At 60.4% G+C, this 24510-nt stretch overlaps 2 protein-coding genes across 3 annotated transcripts; both read right to left on the reverse strand.

Moving 5' to 3' along the window:
* Positions 1 to 1015: 1015 nt before the first annotated feature.
* Positions 1016 to 20721, reverse strand: Kmt2b (lysine methyltransferase 2B). 2 transcript variants are annotated; one of them, XM_090322728.1, is made up of 38 exons: positions 20362 to 20721; positions 19194 to 19266; positions 18146 to 18973; positions 16856 to 18048; positions 16578 to 16688; positions 16340 to 16490; positions 15824 to 16103; positions 15583 to 15638; positions 15071 to 15346; positions 14668 to 14762; positions 14286 to 14384; positions 13288 to 13401; positions 13001 to 13147; positions 12810 to 12905; positions 12370 to 12487; positions 11800 to 11913; positions 11529 to 11713; positions 11348 to 11437; positions 11169 to 11273; positions 10995 to 11068; positions 10443 to 10558; positions 10263 to 10354; positions 10039 to 10176; positions 8986 to 9144; positions 8770 to 8890; positions 8595 to 8673; positions 8339 to 8499; positions 7406 to 7633; positions 6025 to 7324; positions 5866 to 5943; positions 5669 to 5778; positions 3757 to 3894; positions 3603 to 3677; positions 3337 to 3514; positions 2062 to 2169; positions 1863 to 1946; positions 1642 to 1771; positions 1016 to 1542 (listed from the first exon to the last, which is right to left on the reverse strand). In XM_090322728.1, the coding sequence occupies exons 1-38, from the start codon at positions 20719 to 20721 to the stop codon at positions 1267 to 1269; spliced, it is 8136 nt and encodes a 2711-aa protein (XP_090178854.1). In that variant the 3' UTR covers positions 1016 to 1266. The 2 variants fall into 2 exon arrangements, with proteins under 2 accessions (XP_090178854.1, XP_090178856.1); XM_090322730.1 differs by having other exon boundaries at positions 16856 to 17975; positions 18070 to 18973.
* Positions 20722 to 22128: 1407 nt separating this feature from the next.
* On the reverse strand, positions 22129 to 24123 carry Zbtb32 (zinc finger and BTB domain containing 32). The gene is made up of 5 exons (XM_090322090.1): positions 23209 to 24123; positions 22948 to 23021; positions 22804 to 22866; positions 22561 to 22713; positions 22129 to 22418 (listed from the first exon to the last, which is right to left on the reverse strand). The coding sequence occupies exons 1-5, from the start codon at positions 24027 to 24029 to the stop codon at positions 22129 to 22131; spliced, it is 1401 nt and encodes a 466-aa protein (XP_090178216.1). The 5' UTR covers positions 24030 to 24123.
* Between the last annotated feature and the right edge of the window lie 387 nt (positions 24124 to 24510).

Consider the following 24510-nt stretch of genomic DNA (forward strand, 5'->3'; position numbering starts at 1 on the left):
CCATGCTGGGATCTCGTGTAGGCTAGGCTGGGGCCGCGTGCTGAGGCCTTTATGTAGATGAGTACGGGCCTGGGCGGTGCTTGGTGCGCAAGACCCACACTGATTGGCTAGAGAGAAGCAGCCTTGGGAGGGAAAGAGGCGAGGCGGGGCGGGGTGTACGCTGATAGGATGCGTGCATATGCAAGGGGCGGGGCCTGCTGGAACGGGGCGGTGTTCCCCAGCCCTACTGAAACCCGCATGAACCACTAGAGAGCTGCGCACAGTTCGCACAGTTCGTAGTTCCCGGGGTAGCAAACTACAGGCCCTACTCCTCCCTGGAGCGCACAGAGCGGTAGAGGTGCTAGTGGGCTCTGGGGCGGGGGACTAGGCCTGTGTATGGTAGTCAGGGCGGGTGGGGCAAGGGCAGGATTGTATAGGAGGCTCACCCCTTCCAGAAGGGTCTGCGGGTGACCACCGCAAGCTCCAATCTCAGGTAACCCAAAGCAAGGACTCTGCCAGGGTTTGTCCTGCCCCTGGTGCTGGGGCAGCCTTGAGCTCCACCCAGGATCCACTCCTAACCAGGGGTTAATGGGGAAGACCCGTCATGTTGGACATGACAGAAGGCTGCCCTTCCTTCACTCCTCCCTCCCTCTTCCTGAGCTGGCAGGTTGTCTGGCCCCTGGCATGGGCCTGGGGCAGCGCTTGAGGTCTGCTGCCTATTCCAGCTCTGCCTGCTCACCACTGAGGGCCTTGATAGAAATGAGCTGGTTGGGCACACACCTGCCCAGGTGGGGCGGTGACAAGTACTGTAGGTGCCGGGGTGCGCTGGACCTAGTATGCAATCCCTCTGGAGGAAGCACAGTCCCAGTGGGGCTGGGAGACAGCGCCCCCTTCCCAAGGGAGCTCCCTGCGTGCAGGTGGCCAATGAGGGGTTAAATTCTGCCTGCGGCCTGGCCTTCGAGGCTGATGGACTTGTGGGTCAGGATGGGTGTGGGGTAGAAAGTGGGCGCTCACACACAAGGGAAGACATCACCTCTCCAAACATTGACAGACTTTATTGTGGGGGGCTCCCACCTTGGAAGCCCCCCCCTCTTAAATAAAAAAGTGCATAGAAAAGAAGGGATTTAGAAACTTTTGTACAGTATCTACATCCTGGGTCCCCAGGGCGGGAAGGGGGCGATGGCTGGGTAGCCTGGTGGGGTGGAGGCAGGGCCCGGCCCACTCCGCCCTGAGCAGAAGGGAGGAGGGAGGCACTCTGGGAGGATGGAGGCCGTGGCGAGCTTCTTGTCAGTTGAGGAAGCGGCGGCAGCGCTTGGCACCGCAGTTGCAGGGCAGCTTGTTGCTGGCATCCTCGATGGGGAATTTGTAGTCGTACGTGAGTTCCTCCCCACGCAGGATGCGACGCAGAGCAAAGATGACAATGTGCTTCTGGCCCTCCACGTGGATGACTCTCGAGAAGCAGTTGGGCTCACACGAGTGGTTGATGAAGCGGGCGGCGTTGCCATGCATCGTGGCGTCCACCACGTCGAAGTCGTCCATGCGGAACATGTAGCACCCGATGCCCTAGGGGACAGGCGTGGGCATGAGACAATGAGACACCATCCCCGCAGGCCCGCCTGCCACTCGCCCCCCGCCCCCGCCAGCTGGGGCGGCGGTGCCCACCTTGCCATCGTAGAACTTCTCCCGCTTGTCAGTCAGCACGGAGCGGATGACGATGCCCGAGTACTCAATGACCATCTCGCCAGCATCAATGTTGCGCTTGCAGAACAGGCCTCGTCCATGGATGGCCGACCTGCAGGGTGGGGGGCAAGGGGCGCTCAGGGGCAGGGCCGTTACCAGCAGCCGTCCACAGGGCACCTGTCCACCCACCCAGGTCCACTCACCGGTAGACCCCCACAGCCTCTTTGGACGTCTTCTTGAGGTGGCGAAAGCGCATGGCCATGGGCAACTCCAGGCTGGTGGCACGTCTGGTGGTGGGCGGCATTTGTCATAGGCCCATCTCCAGGAATGAGCGAGTGCCCTCGCACCCCTGCCCAGCCGCCTGAGGACCCCTCACCCGGCCTGCCCGACCTCCACACATACCTGGTGGACCTGAGTTGCACCTCATCTTCTTCCTCGTCACAGGTGGCTCCCTCAGGGAGCACCCGGTGCTGAGAGGCCAGGAAGTTGAACATGTCAAAGGTGCACTTCCTGGGGGAGGGAGGGAGGGAAGGTCACAGTGTGTCTGTCCTCCAGGGAGATGCTGCCACCCGCGCTGACCCAAGCCCCACGTGCTGCAGGTCTGGCTGCGGGGGCTGGGCAGCATCTTACTCCACAAGTAACCTGCCTGCTTGCTGTCTACATTTTTTTTTAATCTTTATTTTTTCTTGGGCTTGGGGTTTGAACTCTGATCTTGGGCACTGTTCTCAAGCTTCTCTTGTTCAAGGCTAGCACTCTTAACACTTGAGCCATAGTGCTACCTGTGGCTTTTTCTGTGATTAACTGGAAATAAGAGTTTCATGGACTTGCCTGCTTGAGCTGGCTTCAAACTCTGCCCCTCAATCTCAGCCTCCTGAATAGCTACGACGACGGGTGTGAGCTGCCTGGCTTTTTTTTTTTTTTTGGTACCGGTCCTGGGGCTTAAATTCAGGGCCTCAGACCCTATCACTTAGCTTGCTTTTTTACTGTTCGGTTTTTGGTCCTGGGCCTTGAACTCAAGGCCTGGAACACAGTCTCTGAGATCTTTTGCTCAAAGCTAACACAGTACCAAATTTGAGCCACAGCACCACTCTGGTTTTTTGGTGGTTCATTGGAGATGAGTCTCACAGCCTTTCTTGGGTTGGCTGTGAGCCCGGATCCTCAGATCTCAGTCTCCTGAGTAGGTAGGATTACAGGCAAGAGCTATCAGCACCTGGGTCCCTGAGCTTTATTGTTCAAGGTTAACACTCCACCACTTGTCACAGCTCTACTTTTTTGGAGGGGGTCGGTGGTGGAGCTTGAACTCTGGGCCTGAGCACTGTCCCTGAGCTCTTCAGTTCACCTCAAGGCTACTGCCCTATCCCTTGAGCCACAGATCCAATTCTGGTTTTCTAGTGGTTAATTGGAGATAAGAACCTCAAGATCTTCAGTGCCCAGGCTGGCTTTAAACTGAAATCCTTAGATCTCAGCCTCCTGAATAGCTGGGGGTACAGGTGTGAGCCACTACAACTAGCCTACTTCCTGGTTAATTCAATATGAGTTTCAAGACTTTCCCTGCCTGGGTTGGCTTCAAACCAAGATCCTCAGATCTCAGCCTCCTGATATCTAGGAAAACAGGCATGAGCCACTGTCACCTGGTTTCTGTCTAGATTTCATTCCCATGGGGTTCCCCGACCTCACCGGAGATAGACCTCGGCGCGGGCAGCCCCATGGGGGTTTAGGGGCGGCTCCTCCTGGCCCTCTCCCTGCTGGTGGTAGCGGAACTTGTAGTGCTGACAGCGCTGAGCCCCAGGCAGCTGCTCGGCCAGGAAGATGACAGCATCATGGTGGATGCCCAAAAGCCTGGCCCCACTCATTCCTGAGAGAAAAGGAGGACAGCAGGAGGGTGGAGGCCCGGCTGGGCCCTCCCGGATCCATCAGGCACCCCAGGGGGAAAGCCCATTTACCACTGAAGGAAAGATGGCGAAGGCGTGCATGCCCTCGGGCCTCCTGTACTTTCTCAATCAGAGCTCTCCAGGCCCCTGTGGTGAGGGTGGGACCACATCAGGATCAGCCCAAGGTCAATGGGACACTTTCCCTCTCAGCCAGCCTCACACTCACCCTCCAGGCTCTCAGCCTCCACGCTGAAGCCATCCTCACTGCTGATCTCAAAGCGCAGGTGTGGGCCGGCACGCTTGGGAGCCAGGTTCTCCTTGTCCTCCGGGGACAGAGGCTCTTCCTCTGAGCTGGAGGCCTCACCTAGTTCCAAGCATCAGGGAAAAGCAAGCAGATCACCTTCCAAAGCCACCTTCCACTCACTGCATCCCCCTCCCACTTTACTGAGCCCTGTGGAGCCTGAGCTGGGTCTGTCAAAGCTCACAGCTCCTCTCCTGCCTCTGCCTCGCAGCTACAGAGCAGTTTCACCTAGGTACACAGTGTTGGGGTGCTGCAGGTTGCACCCAATGCTCCCTCAGTCTACCTCCACTCCTGTCTGCATGCTACGCGCCTTCTGCACACAGATTACAGCTCTTGCCCATGCGTTTCTGTGAATGCACTGAAATTCTTTTCCTGTAGGGAGGGGATTGAACCTAGGGCTCTTCAAGTGGCAGGCAAGCCCTCTGCCAGGGCCATATATTCTTATAAATATTACACATGCACAGACACACACACACACACAGACAAAGAACATTACACACCGCAAATTACTTAAAGGAATTCAGAGATATTTCAGAGACAGGATCTTCCCCCCCACCCCCCCCCCCAGTCCTGGGCCTTGAACTCAGGGCCTGAGCACTGTCCTTGGACTTTCTCAAGGCTAGAGCTCTACCATTTGAGCCACAGCACCCTTTCTGGCTCTTTCTATGTATATGTGGTATGGAAGAATCAAACCCAGATCTTTGTGCATGCTAGGCCAAACTCCCAGCCCCCAAGACAGGATCTTATGTTGCCCAGAATGACCTCAATCTGCCAGCCTTAGCCTCCAGAGGAGCTGTGGGCATATGCCATGCCCAGCTTAGGGGGTGGTAGTTTAAACAGAACAGCCAGAATTGGCTGCTGGAGTAGGTGTGGGTGTGGCAGGAGTGGTGAAGGACAACCTTGAACTGAGGAGGGGAACAACTACCACAGATGGAGAAGGCCAGGCTGCGGGAGTAACAAGTTTGGGTTGAAGGTCAAGGCCTCAGGCAGGGGACAATGCTGAATGTGACCTGCTGGTGGAAGCAGCAGAACCAGGAGCCCCAAGTCCAGGGACTGGTTAGGGGTAGAGTCCTGACTCAAGGCCTGCTCAGAGGCCTCCAGGACGGAGGAGGAGGGAGGAGAAATACAGAGTGAAGGCCCTGACACACTGGGACAGCTGGGGGGAGGGGGGAGGGGACTGCCCCCAAAAGGAAGGATGGTGTGGGGTCCTGGAGGCGTACAGATGTGGTTGTTGGATGTGGACAAGGCGGGAAGAGGACATGGGAGGAGGTGGGAGGGAACAAGATTTACAAGTAGGACCCCACTTTCAGCAGATTTCTCCGATAACCCTCGCTGTGGTCTACACTGTGTGGGTCGGTGCAGTCACCACCCCCCTGCACACAGCAGCTCTTCTCCAGTTAACAGCTCAGCTCTGTACACTCGGGAACTTCCAAATACTAGGGTGGGACTGTGCTGCAGCCTGCCACGCAGGCCTACTCCTCCTCCCCACCCCTGGCTTCCCCAGGGCCACCCCAGGGACCCCAGCTCACACTGAGTGTCAACTATGCTCTGAGCATCTAGACCTCAGAGGCCGGGAACCTGCCCAGGCAGCTGACACCCCTACCCTCTGCTTCTGGGATGCCTTCAGATCTTCATCTGCCCTAGCCCTGGGTGGGGAGTAAGTGTGGGTTCCCTAGATGGCATCCCTGGGTCCTCTGGTGGGCGGCACAGGCTCCGGCCATCACCTGCACGTCTGTCTGCCTATGTCACAGGGCCAGCTCTGTCTAGTGCCCAGTCTCAGATGGACCTTGGCTCTTCCTGGTTTGGGGATGTGACCAAGTGCAGAAGGTGGGCCTACCTGAGTAGTGGTGCCATTGGGACTCGAGCAGCAGGTCTGAGGGGACTTCGGGGGCCTGTGGCAGACCCCTATCTGGCAGTGGCAATAAGGGGGAGCGTTCCCGGAGGGACCTGTGAGGAAAGATACGTGAGGCAGCAAGGGGACAGGAGACCCCCCCCACACCCAGGGCACACAAGGAGTGGGACCCGGCCACTCACCCTGGGCTCTCTTCTCCACAATGGTCCAGGTCCAGCACCCCACGCACTGTGGGTGTCTTCATTCTTACTCGGCTGAACCTAGCAGAGGTGTGGGATCGGCTGAACTGCCCCGTGCCCCCTGCCATCCCCTGCTCCTCCAGCCTCACCCCACTTTCTTACCCACTGCTCCCAAGCCCTGGAACTTGGGGGGCACTCTCCAAGGACTCTCCCTCTTCATCCAGCCGGGGGGTCTTTTTGGGAGGAGGAGCAGGTGGGGAGCGGCCGGAGAAAGTGGACACCCTCTTAACACGGATGGCCTGGCGTGGTGGGCTAGGGGGGCCACTGCTGAACACCAGAGTGAGCGGGGCGGGGGGCGGGGGCGGGGCGGGGCGCACCACCCCCACCCCCACCACCGGCAGCACACTGAGCAGAGGCCCTGTGGGCAGCGTCCAGGAGGCAGGGGGGGCTGGGGGGATGATCGGGGGCAAAGGGGGCTGCTTTACTGGGGGGGGCATGGGCTCACCCTCCCCAGCCATCTTCACAAACACTTGCCCTAGCTTGTTGACAAGAATGATTTTGGAGGCGGCAGGTTTTGGGGGCTCAGGAGCAGGGCCCAGGCTCAACACCCGGACCCCGGGGGCCCCTGGTAGCCAGGCAAACGTCCGGGTGGGGTCGGCCGGGCTGGGGGGCAGGCCTTGGGAGGGCTGGCTACCGTTGGCCAGAGGTGGTGCCGGGGGAAGTGATTCTTCTCTGGGGCCAGCAGCCCCCTCCCCAGGCCCCCCCAGGTTCTTCAATACAAAATCCACGATTTCTGAAGGAAGGTCCTCAGGAGGCCGGGCTCTGTCTCCTATGGCCCCCAGAGCGCCAGCTCGGCCCACCCCAGGCCCTGGAGGCGGCGTGCCCTGGCCCCGGGGCTGCTGGATGGCCTCAGCCTCACTGTCCGTGCCGTCATCCACTCCATCCAGCTGCTCAATTCGGGGAGTCCCAGGGATGGGGCCGGGCGCGAGGGCAGGGCTGGACACCACTGTCACAGGGAAGTGGATGTAGCGGGGTGTGGGGCTGGCCTCTTCTTCTGAGCTGTCCCCAGGGCCCCCATGGCTGCTGCCCACAGCCCCGGCAGCCACAATCTCCTCCTGGAAGGGCTCGGTCCCCAGCAGGCTGGCTGCAAAGTCCAGGTCGGCAGCACTCAGTCCTGACACCACTTCCATGTCCTCAAAGTCCGGGCCCAGGTCTTCAGTGGGAGGCAGAGGAGATGGGGCCAGGCCAGGGGGAGCCAGCTCCCCTGAGGTAGGTGAGAGGGCTGAAACAACTGAGGTAGGAGTGGGCACCCTGAGCGGAGGGGAGGCTCGCAGAGGAGGGGAGGCTCGCCAGGATGGAGGGGGCCTGGGAGCCAGAGGGCTGGGTCGCCGAGTGCGCCTGGGGGGAGCGGGGAAGTCGAGGTCTCCCACTGTGGGGATGTGGTGGGTCAGAGAGGGGCTTCCTGTGGGAAAAGGGCAGTGTCAGGCAGCAGCTCCCGCCTCCCACCGGACCCCTCCCAGGAAAGATGCAACCCGGAGCTCACCAGGAGACGGCAGCGGGCCAAAGGAGATGCCCCCCAGGGGCCTTCGCGAGGGAGAATAGTTGGGCACTTTGATTCGAGCCCCTGAGAAGGAGCGGGGAGTTGGAGGGGGGGCGCTGCTGGCATCCAGCCGCAGGGGGGGATCCAGATTCAGGACGGGTGAGGGGTGCTGGGTGGCTCCAGGGGTCAGGGCATGTGCATCTGGCGGGGCGTCCTCATAATCTGCGGGCTCTGGAGAAGCAGGGGGATTCCATCAGGGGTGGGGCGCTCTGCATCAAGGCCTCTCCCACTTCAAGTCCACAGTGCCTGGCCGTGGACTTGAAATCCTCCCCAGACCTCTGTCCACCTCATCCTCACGTCCCTGTGCTCCCTGACTGCACACTGCCCTGTGGAGCAGGACCGACAGCCATGTCTGCTCTGCAGCCTGGCCAGTCCTACCACTTTTCTCACTTGCCCTGCACAGCTCTGCCACAGCAAAGGAACCCAGCAGCCCTTGTGTTGGAAGCAGTTCATTGCCCGGCCCCACCCAGGCTTTGCAAGCTCTTGGGAGCCTCCTCTCAGCACCCTCACTCCTAACCAGGTCGGAAGCAGCAATCCAAGCTCCTTGGCTGTCCTGTGTGGCCTGTGATGACCTGCCCTCTGCCAGCCTACAGGCCCACCCTGGGCACCGTGCTGTCCCAGGTTCGCTCCAACCTCACTGCCTGCATGGCTGGAACACAGCTGCCCCCAAGTGCAGGGCAGTGGAGCATGCGTCTGCCTCAAAGCCCCGAGTCAGGGAGCCATGAGTGCTGCTCCCCAATGTCCGATCCCCACCACCCTCAGGCTGGCCACCTGGTACTCTCCTTACACTTCCTGTAAAATGCTGAGCCGGGTCTGCAGCTTCTGGAGGGGCCAGGCAAAGGCAGGGAGGCTCACAGGGCAAGCCCAAGGCCATACCTGGGGATGGGGTGGGGCTGTGCACAATGGTCTGGTTTTCCTCGGCTGCCTCTAGGTGAACCGGCTCCTCCCTGGGTCCCCACGGGCGATACTCCAGAATGCGGCACCGGTACCAGCAGCGCCTCCGAGCATCCACTGTGCTCCAATAGAGGCGGGAACACCTGGTGGGCATGCAAGAATCATTAGGGTTAAGAGCAGGGGGGAACTAGATGGGGTCCTAGACTCCCCCCACCACACATACAGCACCCCTTCTCACTGGTAGCCAATGGGGAAGAGCCGGCCCTCACAGTCCGAGAGATCAGACAATGTGCCAAGGGAGTCGATCCGGATGGAGCCTGAGGGACCAGGAAGAGGAGAGGCAAGGTGGGCTGGAGAAGTTATGGGGAGTGGGGGGGGAGGGGGTCCAGAGAGGCGGAAGGACATCGGCTTACCAATGAGCACATTGATGGCATCGGGTTCAAGCCCTGTCAAGAACTTTCGCTTGAAGTTGATGCCCTCGAAGTCCACGTAGACACGGCGGAGAACATCGAACCCATCAGGGGTCACGATCTCCTGAGAGACAAGTGGGGACAAGGCCATGGGTGAGGACGGAATGACCAGGGACCCTGCCTTAGTGCCAGGCAGCTGTCTCCCGGGGCCTGGCACACCTTGCCATCCAGGAGGTCAGTGTGCTTCTGGCAGAAGACCTTCTTGTCGTCCTGGAAGATGCAGTAGCTGGCCCGTGCGCACATGAAGTGGAAGTTGCTGAGGCAGGAGGACAGGCAGCAGCCCACCGTGGCCCCGGGCTTCAGGCAGAGCTCGCAGCGCTGCGGGAGGAAGAGAGCTGACTGAGAAGCCCAGACCTGAGCGGCAGCCTCACACCCACACCACGGAACCACGCCCACGGGGGCCTTGGCCTGGCCTGGGCCACGTCACTTCCCCTGGTTTAGAGGGCTGGGTGCACATATGAAGAGTGGGGAGAAGCTGGGCACCGGTGGCTCACATCTGTAATCCCAGCTACTCAGGAGGCTGAGATATGAAAATGGAGGTTCAAAGCCAGCCTGGGCACACAACGAACCACCAGAAAACCGGAAAAGGCACTGTGGTTAAAGTGACAGAGCCTGGGCCGGGAGTTTGGCCTAGTGGTAGAGTGCTTGCCTAGCATGCACGAAGACCCGGGTTCGATTCCTTGGTACCACATACTTAGAAAAAGCCAGAAGTGGTGCTGAGGCTCAAGTGGTAGAGCTCTAGCCTTGAGAACAGCCAAAGACAGTGCTCAGGCCCTCAGCTTAAGCCCAGGACTGGCAAAATAAAAAATAAAAAATAAAAAAAATAAAGTGACAGAGCGCTAGCCTTTCAAGGACAGCGCCCAGGCCCAGAGTTCAAGCCCCACGCCAGACAAAATAAATGAATATATAAATAAATGAGTGGGAGAGCATCCTAAGGAGCAAGTAGCTCCCCCCCTTCCACACCACTCTCTGTCCTCACAGCTGCCCTGTGGTCAGTACACCCACTGTCCAGCTCTTGCCAGAGCTTGAGGTGCTGTCCAGCCCCCACAGTGAGAAGAATTCAAATCTGGATCATGATGTAGGATGGTACCAGTATAGGCCCAGTCAACCAAAGGAAGCCTACTGAGGCCCAGCTGATCGTTAGAGGGCATACGGGGGAATACTGCTGTCACCAAGTCCCCAGGGGAAGGAACTGGGCAGCCTCAAGCTCACCATCTGCCGTCCCCGAGCCACGGCAGCATGCACGTTCTTGAGGGACCCATCATTCTCCTCAAACACTTCAGCTGACCAAATGGCACAGTTGACATGCGTCCACTCGTTCTGCCCGATGTAGAGGAGCCGTCCTGCCTCCTGGGGGGACAGAGGAGTGGCACAATGCGGGTGGGGAGACCAGGGAATGGGCCTCAGCCCCAGGGGCTCCACGGGGCAGCACTCACTTTGGAGTCCGCATCCCCATACTTGAGGCAGAGCGCACACTGCCGAGGGTCCTCCAGGTGTGAGAATGCAGCTGCATCCTTGCCCTGCATAGCTGGAAAGGAGGGAGGACGGGAAGAATTACCACTGGGTCCCTGGCCTACCAACTCAGAGAAGCTGGGTCCAACACCCACTTCCAGTACCTGCTGAGGGATCCCCTGGAGGCTGCCCTGATTCTGGGGTCTCCAGTTCCTGCTGTCTCCACTGAGCATAGACGTGATCCAGGGATGGGGGTAATACCGCGTTGGGGAGGACTCCGCTGTGGACAGGCAGAGTTAGTGCCTGCCATGGTCCATCAAGGCAGCTGGGCAAGGGCCTGCTCACAGCACCTGCCCAAACCGACTCCCTTGTGCCACCTTCCACACAGGGTGTGCCCCATTCCCTGCCCAGAGCTCTCCTCTAGCTTGCATGGCAATACCTCTTGGGTTTTGCCACCTCTGCCTTGACCATCTGATGGGTCACTGGTGCCTACCCAGTCCCCAAACACAAGCTCTTTCAGCAGAGAACTATCTTAACTTGCTCACTGCTCTGTCCACAACCACCTGGCACTAGGTAGGTAAAGCAAGTGAGATCTGGTTCTAGAGCCTCACCAGGACTGGCAACTCCTCCGCATCCAACTCTGGCCTCCCAGCCCAGCCTCACCCGGGCTCAGCCTTCACTCCCTGAAGCCCCGCCTGCTCCCCAGCCCTGCTCACTTTGGCAACCGGGTACTCCGTCGCCAGTACTTGGGGTCGTGGGCGTCGAACCAGCCGAACGCAGACTCTAGCAGCTGGGGAGGGGTTAAAAGATGAGAAGAACTGGTGTTCCCGCGTGTGAACCCACGTGAACGAGTCTCTCTGCCCGCCAGAACTACTCAATGCCGAGCTCACCTTTAGCAGGAGCCCCTTCACCTGAGCCCCAGCCCGGCGCTCAGGGGCGTCACCGTCTTCTGCCCGCCTCGTCAGAACACCCACCATGTCCTCCATGAAGCTGTGCTGTAAGAGGCTCTGTCAGGACCTGACCCTGCCCACTCCTCTCAAAACCCCAGCCTGTACCCAAGTCCACTCACCACAGACGTGTAGTGGCCTTCCTCAAAGCGCTGACCTACAGCTTGCAAGCCACAGGCTCCCGGGTGTAGCCGCTTCCCATCCTGGCCACACTGCAAGTGAGGACAGTCAGCATGGCCCACACCAGGCACAGGACAGGCCCAGTGCCACCACCCCTCCCCCCCGGCCCTGGAGCCCCCAGACCTGGGTACACAGCAGCAGTGGGGCGGCCACCTTGGAGCTGAGCAGACCCTGGAGCACCTGGCGAAGGCCTCCCTGCAGGGCCCCGCTCAGGGCCTCCCGCCACCGGGGCTGCGTGGCACCTGCACACGGCCCACAGGTGTACAGCACAGAATCCGGCAGCCCGGAGAGGATCTCATAGTCTTCATCTGCAACAGTGGAGTAAGAAAGCAGTTAGGAAGATGTGAGGAAGCCCCAGGCAGGCAGACCCCGGCAGAGGGAGGCCATCTCGTACCTGAGAGCCCCTCACACTTGGCGTGCACCCAGTGGTCACACTGCGCACACTGCATCATCTTGCTCTCATAGTCATTGTCTTCGTAACAGCGGGTGCAAATTGGGCAGAAGTTTCCTGGAGGGAGAGGCAAGGCAGAAGAGTCAGCCCCTGCCCAGGCCCCATTCAAGGGTCAAGTGCATCTTGAAGGCTGGCTCCTCATGTCCCTGCTTTATATCCTCCCAGTTCTAAAAAGCTGGATAAGGGCAGAACCAATGCCCCTACCATGCACAGAGCCTTGCCAAGCGTACCACCTGAACAAACAAGGCCCCTGCCCGGGGCAGACCTGAGGATCTGGAAAGGGACTCAGAAACCAACCAGGTAGCTTCCAGGCCTGCATCCCCAGATGCCTTCTGAGGCTGTGCCCCCTGGTTACAATACACTAGACAGAACAGAGGCATGGCTCAAGGGCAGAGTACCTGCCTAGCAAGAGCAAGACTGAACTCAAATCGCAGTACTGAGCACACGCACACCCTCAGTGGGGCCCTGCACTCAGTAGCCTGGCCTGCTCCCGTGTCCCCGGCGCCGTCCCACCTTTCTCAGACAGCTGGGTGCACCTGGGGCAGAGGCTATAATCCCCAGACCACTCCACGTCCCAGTTCTTTCCCGGAGTTGCCCCACAGCTCTTGCAGCGCACGCACGCTGAGCAGATCTAGGGGAACACGGTGAAGTTAGATCAGCCAGGAAGGGTGTGGAGAAACAAATGAAGGAGTTGGGGAGGGGTGAAGGGGACACACAAGAGAACAAGATGACAACAAAGGGCAAAGGGAGTCCCTCAGGCCAGAGCCTGCGGAATTCACAAGCTCGACTATATAGCTTGCTTAGGTGACAATATAGGGGAAGATGTTCATTATATTGTCAAAGCACACCCAGCCCTCCCCTGCTGAGAACTCTGGTCTTGACTAAGCCCTGAGAATTCGGGGGGTGAGGGGTAAATAATCCCAACAGCAACCAGCCAAGGACTCCACTCTCACCCAGTGGCGACGTCTTCGTGTGGCCCGGGTAGGGTAGCTGGGCCCTAGACAGGCTGGGTGGTAGGCATGGCGGCAGCGCTCACATTCCAGGAGGTGCTGGGGGACAGGGAGGAGAGACAGCGATGCAACCCTACTGCCCACAGACAGCCCTCTGCCAGGCCTCCCCTGCCCAGGTGGCCCAGTGCCTGAACCTTGGATCCTCGACCTTTTCGTCCACAGACATGGCAGAATTTGCAGCGGCGGCAGCACCAAGTGTCATGATGCTGGGGAAGGGGCCTCTCAGCCTCCTCCAGGCAGAATGGGTGGAAAGGGTCACAGCAGACTTGGCAGAACACCAACTAGGGGTGGATTGGAGTGGGGGAAGCAAATGATGGCACGGTGTGAGACTGGAAGGCCAGGGGATCTCACCCAGCCAAGACAGCCCAGCCTGCCCGTCAGTCAGGGTCTCGCAGAAACTGACTTGGGGTCATGTACCAACCTCGTGAAGGCCTTTGCTGGCACACAGCAAGCACACCATTGGCGGTCCCCCAGGCACAGAAGTCAGCACACTCAGGCCACCCATCAGCCACACATTCTCTAGGTCACAATCCTCCTGAGGAGAGGACAGGTTTGGAAAGCAGTCAGAGAACAAGTTACGTATATGTACTTTCTAAAAAACACACGTTTTGAGCCTAGCACCAGTGGCTCGTGTCTGTATTGCTTAGGAGGCTGCAATCTGAGGATGGCAGTTCAAAGCACAAAAGTGCTTTGGGCACCAAAGTCCATGACACTTTTATTTCCAATTAACCACCAGAAAGCCAGAAGTGGCACTGTGGCTAAGAGTGGTAGCCTTGAGCAAAAGAGCTCAGAGAAGGTGCTCAGGCCCAGAATTTAAGACCCACGACCGACCAAAAAACAAAAATCAATCGATCGATAGATTGATCTATCATGTTGTTATCTTCAAGTAGCTGTTCAGAGGAGCTGCCATTCAACAATGCAGTTTATGAATATCATGCATCCTGGTCAAGGTCAATGCTTTCATCATTCTTCATCCCTCCCAACCCCATACCTTCCCTCCCCTTTCTCAATTTTGTACGATACACACTGAATTTTTCTTTCATTGTTTTGGTCAGTTGCAGGGCCTGAACTCAAATAGGTAAGGTAGTTCTCTACCACCCTTTGAATTCCACTGCCACTTCTAGTTTTCTGATTGTTAACTGGAAATATGAGTCTCACGTGGATTTTTCTGTCTGGGCTGGCTTTGAACCTCGATCCTCAGATCTCAGCCTCCTGAGTAGCTAGGATTATAGGCGTGAGCCACCACACCCTCCCAACAGGGCCCTGAGCCCCACTGCGCCCCCCCCCCATATTTTCCTTCTTTTATCTTTTGCCAGTACTGGGGCTTCTTCTGTTTATGTGGTACTGAGGAACTGAACCCAAGACTTCATGCATACTAGACAAGCTAACACTAAGCCACATTCCCAGCCCATGCCATACCTTAAAATCCACACGGACCCGGTGCACGCCATCAGGGGATTTCTGTTTCCCAGTCCAGCCATTGGGAAAAGAGGCATAGGGGCCAGAGACCAAAGCATCCTAGAAAAGGAAGAGGGCAGCTCAGAGGCCACTAGCCCCTCCCCCTCTGCAAATCCATTCTGCCTGTCCTTCTCCAGCCTGCTGGGTCCTGCCTCTTGCACCCAGACCCCACACTGCTTTTGGGAGAGGAGGGAGAGCGGGCCTCACCCCCGGGCCTGTGCTCTGGTGTGGACACACCACGGCACGCGGGTGTGCCCATCACCCTGACTTGCCAGGTAGCTCCTGGAGAGCAGGAGCCACGCTTCACACAGGACTGGGGGTTCTCGGAGTGGGCCGTGCTGACCTTGTCCAGACGTCTTCGGGCCTTGAGCTGCAACACAGGCTGCAGGGTGGGTTTGCGAGGCCTGCTCTGCTCCTCAGGTTCTGGCACAGGCAGCTCTAGGCAAACACAGGAAGATTCGGGTCCCTTACCTCTCCTTCTACAACCCCAAAATGTCAATTCCCCAGACTTTCTCTGACCAACCACAAAGGTGGCCTCTAGGCCCTGCTTAGACAACCCAGGGAGTAGCAAGCACATCCGTTCCTCTTCTCTGCCCTCAGCCAGTCACTTAAATTAAGAGACTAACGGAGACCCAAGGCTGGAAAGTATGGCTCACTGATGAAGCATTTGCCTAGAATGCACCAAGCCCTGGGTTCCATCCCTAGCACAGCAGAGCATACTAGAGGCTCTGAGCGGAGGTTCGCACCATGTTCTCTGGGAGTCCTGCGCCGTGGAGCAGGAGCCCCGGGCTCCGAGTCATCTGAGTCCTCGAAGACATCATAGGATGGCCGCTGTTTGACGCAGCGCCGGGCTGACTTGCGCTGCAGTAGGAGGGAGTCCTGCTCCTCGGGCCCAGGGGTGGGCCCCACCTCCTCCCGGGGCCCCCCAGCTCCCGCCCCCCGGCGTGGGCCTGGAGGACCAGGGGAGGCCTCAGGAGATTCATCGGAATCCCAGGGCAACAGCGTCTTCACTATCGTCCGGCCTGTGGGAACAGGGGACTTGGTAGGATTTGAACTCAGCCAGGGACAAAGGACGCTGGGGTGGAGGAAAGGCAGAAAGAAGTGGGGCAGGAGGGTGGAAGCCACAGGAAAGCGCTTGTGGGGAGACACAGAAGTGCGCAGCTGCAGAGGTGGAGCGCAGGCAGCAGAGGCAGCATGGCCTCTATGCACCACACATTTCCCAAGGCCTCGTGAAGAAATGCTCCTCAAACCTGGGTACCTTTTTTGGCCAGCCGCTCCATCTTGCGAGCCTCTATCTTGTCACATTTCCGGTATCTGGGGAGGGGAGCAGCATGTCACCAGGGAAGGGGACTGTGGTCTGGGAAGAGAGGAAGCTCTCTACAAGGATGCCAACCCCACTGCTCTTGTTGGGGACAGAAGCTAGGAGAAGAGAGGCTAGGGCTGGAGGCCAACAACCCAGGAGGATGGGGGAAGACAGAGGCTGAACACCAGCTACTCACACACAGCACTGCTTCTTGGTGTTGGGGCCCCCAAACTTAGGTTTGTCTAAGCAGTTGACACAGGACCCACAATCCTGCACACGTAGACAACCCCGACAGTGCCCACAGCGGGCCATTCGCATCTTCTTGCCATGGTGGGAGGGCAGTGGGCGCCGGGGTGTGTGGGCCAGGGCACCTCCAGACCCTGCAGGCTCCAAGTCTCCCCCAGGCCCTGCTGCTTCCACCTTTCCCGGCTGGGACCCGGATGGGACACTCTCCGTCTCCGATGCTGATGATGTATCTGTTCCAGCAGATGAGAGGAGATGGAGCCACGAGGCCACCAGAGTCCTACCTCTTCCCCGCTTCCCCTCAGGCTCCACTTCCCACACTCACGAGTTGTGGCTGCCTCAGGAGCGACCTGCCTCGCTGCAAGCAAACCTAGGGCTAGTGCTCCAGCCCACCCACCACCCAAACCCCAGGCATCCCCGCCCTCCTCCAAACGTGACAGCCATCCATCCCCATAACACAGCCCCCTACCCTCAGTGGCCAGGTCCTGCCGGTCCCGGAGAGGGAGAGCACTGAGGCGGGGAACATCTTCAGGCACCATGGCCCGGGCCTGACCCAGGGCCACCGCAGCATGGCGGCAGACGTGTTTGATGCGGGGCCCTTGCACAGGGGACTCAGGGCCCTGGAGAGGAAAAATCAAGAGAATGTGGAGGGGACTGCTCCCCACACTTCTGTGGACAGCCCTAATTAGACCCCCCTCACTGCATACCGAGGCTCGCTCTCTCTTAACTTCCAATGATTCATCTTCAGACCTGACACCTCTGTCTGGGCCCTGCTTGACAGGCCCCACAGCCTCCTCCATTTGCCCTCCAGGGCTCAGCTGGTAGGGAAATAAACAGAGTCAGGGGCAACAAGAACAGTACAGGGCAGGGTGGGGCCAGAGGAGCAGCACAGGGTGCCGGGGACGAGGAAGGACTGCACCACAAGTGTCCTGGGAGGCAGCTGCAAGGACCGGGTCCAGGGGCCTGGCCGCACCACCATGCTCACCGGCATTGAGGCTGCCACCTTCTGCTGCTGCTGCTGGTCGATCTTGAACAGCTGCACCTTGGCTCTCTTGAGAAGGCTGAACATTTTCTCCTCCACCCCAGACAGTGGTGGCGAACCCAGGCTCGTGGCCCGGGCCTTCTCCAGTGCTGCTGGGTGCTGTGGCGACGGCGGGGCTGGTTGCAGCTGGAACTGTGGATGGACTTGGGGCTGAGGTGGAGGCAATGGCTGGGGCAGGAGCTGGGGCTGCAGGGCTTGGAGGGGCTGCTGCCCGCTGACTGGAGCAGGAGCACCGTGGGGAGGCACCTCGGCCTTAACAGGAGTAGTGACCACAGGGACGAATCGTGGAAGGCTGAGGTGGTTGGTGCGGCCCACTGCCCGTGGCTCAGGCTCAGCGGGAGAGTCGTCAGCTGGAGGCGGCTCAGGCTCAGGGGCTTCCAGAGCCCCAAGGGGAGGAGTAGTAAGCACCGATTCATAGATCTTCAGGTGGGCTTCGCTTGGGGTAAACTGAGGGGCCCGAAGAAGCAGGGGCCTCCGGGAGGGAGCAACAGGGGCAGACGGGGGTGATGAGGCTGGGGGAGGGGCGGGTGGGGGAGGTGGCGTCTCCTGGGTGAGTGAGGTCCAGCGAAATGTGGGCTCCCTCAGGATGGACCGTCTCTTTTCAGGGAGTGGAACTAGGGTAGATGGGGGAGTCGGGGCACGCGGTGGTGATGGGATTGGTGGTGGTGGTGGTTCTGGGGGAACAACTGGGGAGGAGGCAATAGGAGGTCGCAGAACAGGGGAGACCTCCACCTTTGGGGGCTTGGGCGGGTCTTCATCCATAAATCGCCGGGGAGTCTTGATGACACGAGAGGAGCGGGCACTCACCACGGGCATAATAAACTGCCGTATGTTCTTCAGGAAGGTGGTACTTTTGGGGGCCACGGTGGGACTGTCTTCTGGAGAGCCTCCCATGGTAGTGCTGGGGTTTAGAGTGGGAGGAAGGGTGCTTTCTGGCCCAGCCCGAGCAGCTTCCCGTTCTGCCCTCTGGCTGGGAGTGAGAGGAGGCCGGCCCCTCTTCCTGGAGCAGGTAGCTGGGACCACAGGAGGAGGGGACTCTTCCTGCTCTTCAGGGGCTGGAGGCAAGGGGGAGGAGGGTGGGGGAGGGGTAGAGGCTGAGGAGGAAGGAGGGCAAAATGGAGGTGGAGTTGTTGAGGAGGGTGGCAGGAGGGGGGGGAGGGGGAGGAGGAGGGGGAGGAGGAGGGGGAAGGGGAGGAGGGGGAGGGGGAGGAAGAGATAAAGGAAGAGGAAGAGGAGGAGGAGGAGGAGGAGGAGGAGGAGATACTGGGGTTGGAGGAGTCAGGGGTGGTGACAGTGGCTTTGCCTCTTCCTTTTCCTTGGCCAGCATCACCTCTTCCTCCACCACTGCTCTCTCTTCCTTCTCCTCTGCCAACACTTTGTCTCTCATCTCTTCTTTTTTCTTCTCTCCTTCCTCCTCCAGGTTCTGCTCCTGCTTTGTCCAACAAGGACCCCCTTCCTGTTCAGATTTAACTCTTCTCTGGGGTGTATCCTGACAGTTTTCCCCATGTTGACCTTGACCCTGACCTGATTCGAGTCCCAAGGACAACTGTCCCATCTTCACCTTTTTGGCCTTTGAAACAAACTTGATCATGAGGGGAAGCCCTCCTCGGCCTCTGCCTCTGCCTCCACGGCCTCCTCGCCCAGGCTGTCCTCCATGCTTGGGAGTGCCAGGTCCTGGGCCAGGTCCCTCCTTGCACTTCCAGCTGCCAGTTCGGTGTTTTACTGGAACAGTAGGAGGTGGGGGCTCAGGCTTAGGGATTGTCACAGCCGCTTCTGCTACCACTACTGCTTGCTGCTTCTTCCGGCAGGGGCCTGCTGGCCGTCCTGGGGGTCGTCCCCGAGACCGACGGGGGGTTGAGGGTTCACATGCCCGGTTCCGGGGGGCTGGGGGTGCCTGGGCCCGCCGGAGAAGCTCAGTCAGTGCCTGCACCATCCGTTCTGTGCCCTCCTCACCCCGTTTCCGAGCAGGGGTCTTTGGGGGGATAGGAGTCACATCTGCTGGGCGAGGAGGAGGAAGGGGGGTCGTCTTATGCTTTCGGCCCCGACCTCGGGGGGCTCGACCTACAAAAGGAGAATAGGTGTGGGGAGATGGGTCAAGCTGGCCCTGCAGAGTCAAAAAAAAGGGGTCTGTGTGTTTCCCACTGCCCAGCACTGCCTGGACTCTGAACACAGGGCACGGCTCAGTTAACTGGGAGAGACTAGGCAAACAGGGAAGCACTAACACAAAAGGTGAGAACAGCATCCCTATAAAGCTAGAGGTCCAGTTTCCCCCATCACTCACCTCGCTGGGATCGGAGCGCAGAGCGCAGGGAACTGGGGGCCACATCTTCATCTGAATGAAAACCCTGAAACTCCTGATTTAGGGGACCAAGGGTGGAGGGGAGAAACAGTAGTCAGTGCCCAAGTCTTGGTTCCAGTGGGGACTCAGGTCTGGGGACTACTCCCCAGCTTCCCCTTGAACACATCCCTGCTCATTTATAAAAAAAAAAGTAAGCACACAGGAAGGTTGGGAGACTTAAGACAAAGAAAAAGAAACAAACAAAAAAAAAAACAAGCCCCCCGCCCCCCAGGGACAATGGCACAAAGGCATTTTCTGAACTCCTGTCTCTAAGTGCCAGTCTACCTAGCAGTGGCTCCCCAGCCCAAAAGAAAACACAGCAGAGGGCATAGCCCAACTAAAGTGGGATGTCCTCTCACATCCTTTCCTGAAGGAAAATGGGCACGAGCGTGTGTGAATATGTGAGGGGAAATCAATGGCTTATATGGGGTTCCACTCTGAACCTTCCCGTTATCATCTCGAAGCAACACATGCACACCTCCCTGCCTTTCCGCAATGGCCGAGGGATTACGTCCCGGTTTGAACTCAGATCCTATTTACCGGTCTTAGGAACCCTGCCTTGGGTAGTGCCTCTTTACCCCCCGTGCAGCCCATGCAGCCCTTCTCTAACCACTCTACCATAGGTCCGAGGAGGAACTGAGGCACTGGGGGATGTGCCAGAGATGATGAGGACCAAGCAGAGAGCAGCCTACAGGTGAAAAAGCCACGCTGCAACCGCAGCTGCTGTTGCTGGTGCTACTTGCTGTCAACCAGGGCGGGTAGTGCACGCAGTCCCCCATGGCCGCCCCGGCCCCACCTCCCCCGCCCCAGCTTTGCTTCTGAGAAGGATCAGCTCGGGACACTTGGGGCACACTTGCCCCGGAGCCCGAGCGTGCCAGCCCGGCTGCAACGCAGGGCTCCTGTGTCCGCTCTGTGCAGCCGGTCGACCCCTTCCGCGCCGCTTACCCGGAGCTCCTTTCCGCAGAAGTAGGGAGGGGAAGGCCGAGCCCTGACGATCCCCCCCCCCCGCCACACTTTCCCAGCCACCCTTCGGGGTTGCCCGGAGCCCTGCAAGCCCCCTCCGGGCTCTGCCCCGCCCGGCGCTGGGAGACGCCGCCGACCCCCGCCTCACCTCCTCGTCTGAGTCCCCGTCACTGCTCTCCTCCTCCGGCACGCAGCCTCGGCCCGAGCCCCAGCCGCGGCCCCGGCCCCGGCCCCGGCCGCGCTGAACCCGCGGGCCGGCCCACAGGCGGCGGAGCCGGCGCAGGCCCCGGCGGAACCCCAGCAAGCGGAGCAGGGCCGTGTCCTCCCCGGGTTCGGCCCCGCCGGGCCCCGCCGCGCCGCCGCGCCGCAGGGTTACCCGCACTCTTTCGGCCCCGCTGCCGCGGCCGCCGCGGCCCCCGCCCCCGCCCGAACCCCGCGGCCGGCCCGGGAAGCGGCCCCGCGCGGAGCCAGGCCCGGGGCAACTGCCGCCGCCCGCCGCCGCCGCCATCTTGGCACCGTGAGAGGAGCGGGGAGGCGGGGGGAGGGGCGGCCCGTGCGCAGGGCCGGGGGGAGGGGAGGGGAGGAGGGGCGAAGCGGGGCGGCTCGCCGGCCGCTCGGCGGCTCACGACAACAACCAGCGCCGCCGCGGGGCCGGCGGGAGCCGGGGGCTGGGCCGGCCGCGCGCGGGGCACCACGGGAGCGGGAGTCCGGGGCCGGCCCGGCCGTCGCGCTCACAGCCGCACCTGGCGGAGCCCTGAGCTCGGCGTCGCACGCCCCGAGGGCCGGGGCGCGGGTGGGCGGGCTTCTGGGAAATGTAGTCCGGACGCCCCCGCGCCTTCCGCCAGCGCTGGGACGCGCGGGCGCAGACTACGGGGGTCCTGGACCACCCTCCCCCGCCACCTTCCGACCGGGACCCGGAAAGCCGGCGGGGCCTGCCTCCGGGAGGGGTGGTCCTCGCCTCAGACTCCTCCCATTGTTCTGCTTCCAGCCGGCGACCTGCGGGAACTACAACTCCCTGCGTGCCGCGCGCGCGCTCCGGACCCTGGGAACCCGGCAGACGCTGGGAAATAAAAGTTGGCGACGGGCGGGAGGCGCGCGCTGGGGCGGGGTGGGGGGGGAGGGCGGCGGCGGCGGCGGCGGCGGCGGCGGCGGCGGCGGCGGCGGCGGCGGCGGCGGCGGCGGCGGCGGCGGCGGCGGCGGCGGCGGCGGCGGCGGCGGCGGCGCGTGGGTCTCCGCGTTCATCTCCGCTCCGGCGGCCGCACTTTGGAGGCCGGCTCTGCCCCGCCCCGCCCTGCGCGGACGGGAGGCGCCGAGGGGGCAAATCTGGAGGCTCCCCGGTGCGCTAGGACGAGGGGGCGGGAGCCCGGACGCCGGCCCGGAGCATGCGCCCTGCTCCTGTCCCGGGCTGGGCGCGCCCGGGCCGGCGCTCGCTGCGGAGCGCGGCGGTGCGGGGCCCGGGCTGGGGAGGATCTCGCTGGGCGGTCCCGGCCCTCGGGCCGCTGGCTAGCGGGCGCGCACCACCAGGGGCCGCTGCAGGACCGGGGGCGAGGCTGCGGCTCCCCCACACACGGCGCCAAAGCGCAAGCTCGAGTCTGGACTCCGCTTTCGGGTCCAGCCCCCCAGAGCGGGCTCTGGGGACTTTATTAGTATGACAGGGCCATATAGACAGTCCCGACAGCTCATCTCCACCGGGGCCAACTCGGCCTCTTCTTTGGTCCTCTGGCTTCGGCACCACGTGGGTCGTCGGGGCGGGGGCGCCGCCGGCCAGGGTGCCCGCCCTGCGGGCATCGGTGCAGCCCGTCTCGCTGGGCTGCCCTAGCCTCGGGGCCGGCTCCGAGAGAGCAGCCCAGCACCGCCCTCGCGCGCGCAGTCTTAGCACAAGCCCAGAGCCCGGCTACCACTCAGCCCGGTCCGATCAGGTGGCCGTCGGCGAGGAGGAACTCCCGGGGAAGGACGGGGCGCGGGCGCGTATCGGCCTCGAGCACGAGGAGGAGTAGAGGAAAGTGGAGCGGATGGTCCAGCCCGGCGGGAGTTGGCTGGGCGAGTGGCCCCGCATGTGCGCCTGCATGGAGGCCAGGCTGGGGCAGCCGGCCCTGCAGAGCGGGCAGCGGTAGGGTGCGGCCCCGTGAGTCCGCAGGTGCTTGGTCATGGCGGAGAAATCCCGGGATCGCTGAGGACAGAGGCTACAGGAAAAAGGCTTCTCTCCTAGGGCGGGCGGAGGGGACACAGCCATTGAAGAGAGAAAGGAAGTTGATCCAGCTGAGGGAGCGGGGACTAAGGAACGAGCAGATAGATCCCAGTTGCAGAGGAAGAATATAAATTGACAGCTGGCCAGAGCCTCCCATACCTGTGTGGACCCGGTAATGGGTCTCCATCTGATGCTTGAGAGAAAATCTCTTCCCACAGACAGAGCAGGAATAGGGTCGAGACCTGGCTGTGGGAGGCCTGCGAGATGGACAGCCTGGAGTGCCCTCAGGACCCACCCAGGTTGCCAGCGCACCTGTGTGGATAGGAGTTCCAGGGGACCAGTCAGTGGAACGGGGGAACGCAAATCAGAATTTTCAGTGGAGCTCAGGCCAAGTGCCCTCACTCTGCTCACCTCGGGGCCTCCATCCAGACTCTCCCATCTCCGTAGGGCCCTGGGGAAGGGAACCTGGAGGGAGCAGAGGGGACCCTGCTAAAGCCCTGCTCTCCCCAGGGGAGAGACCCTCAGTGCAGGCCAATGAAGATTTACCTGGGGTGGGACTGGAAGAGCCCACCTGATTCTCCCTACAGAGCCCTTTGGGGCTGATCAACGTCAGTGGGACCCTGAGGAGAAAAGATTACAGCCTCACCTACTCTGGCCCCTTCCTGAGAAAGGGGATGGAGTATTCTTGTCTCATTACCCCAGCTCCATCACAACAGCCAGGTGGCCTTCCAAACCCACCAAGTGCTGCTGCCTCTTTTGGACCATTTCCTCCCAGGCTAAAGGTTTTCCATTAGTCCTTTTACTCACCTCTGGTCTGGAAGCCAGATGCCAGTGCCAGAGGTGCTGGGAGAAAAAGGAGCACCGTATCTGGGTGGCCACATCAGGATGCTCCACAGGGCAGCCTGACCCTCCCCCAGCCAGGGAGCCTCTGCCCACCAGGGCCTGGTCATGCTATGGCTCTGGAGGGAACTTGGCTGGGAAAGAGAGCCAGGGAATGCCTGCACTTTTTCCTCAGTGCCCTCTGGACTGTCTGTCACCTGCATGGCCACTGCTTGCTTTCCACCTGCTTCCCCTTGGCCAACAGAAGCCTGACTGAGTTTTCCCTCTGGCCTCATCTCTCCTGGCTCATCCCGCGATGTCCCTAGCACCTCTGGTCTCTCTCTTGGTGGCTTGTGAGATGTCTCTTGTTCTCTCCCATCAATTGTGAAATCCTCTGGTTTCTGCTCTTTTCCAAGGATCCCCTGTTCTTTCTTCAGTCCTGCCACCTGTGCATCCTCAGCTGGCTCCCTTCGAGCCCTCCAGCATGCTTCTTCCAGAGCCTGAACCCCCAAAGCTCTAGCTGCCTCCTCAAGGAGCCCCAGCTCCCCAGGCTGCAGCTCTATACTCTCCCCATAAACGAAGCTCAGAAGCTGGGCAAAGGTAGAAGGGCGGATGCCTTCCGCCAGGGCCCAGTGGCCCCTGCGGCCCAGCTGCTGGCTGACACCTGCCAGCACCAGACTGTGAGCAGGGAATTCGTGGCCCCCAACGGTGATGAGGGTGTCACATAGTGCTGGCCGCAGCTGGGCCGCTAGGCAGACCAATCGATCGGAGCTGTAGGGGCTGAGCAGTCTTGGAAGGGGAAGAGGCATTGTGCCTTGATGGGATACCAATCTCAGGGGCTCTGAGAGAAAGGCCGCAATGTGGGGCCCCTGGCAAAAAGGGGAGGGAGGCGTTGCATTTGTCTCAAGCCTGTGGAGGGGAAGGGAGAAAGAGTTAAGTTGCTATTCTTCAATCAATTGCCCTTGGTCCTGAATAAAGTCAGTAAAATGAAATCACAAAGTTTAATAGGGGCCAGTGGTGGGAATTGGGAAGGGAGAGTGATAGTCAAATTCACAGCTGAGTACTGGGGGCTCACTCCTGTATAATCCTCTAGCTACTCGGGAAACTGAAATCTGAGGATCACAATTTGAAGCCTAGGCCCTGAGTTCAAGCCCCAGGACTCAGAGAATAATAAATAAATAAATAAAATTCAGGACTTAGAGCAAAAGTCAGGCAGCTAACAGGACTATTGGGTAGATGGCAAAGTGGCTTAAAGGAAAAGCAATTCTAGACTCCTCTGCCTCTAAACAC

Source organism: Megascapheus bottae, chromosome 31 (assembly GCF_031878675.1).
Source record: "Megascapheus bottae isolate mThoBot1 chromosome 31, mThoBot2.hap1, whole genome shotgun sequence".
Classification (NCBI taxonomy): domain Eukaryota; kingdom Metazoa; phylum Chordata; class Mammalia; order Rodentia; family Geomyidae; genus Megascapheus; species Megascapheus bottae.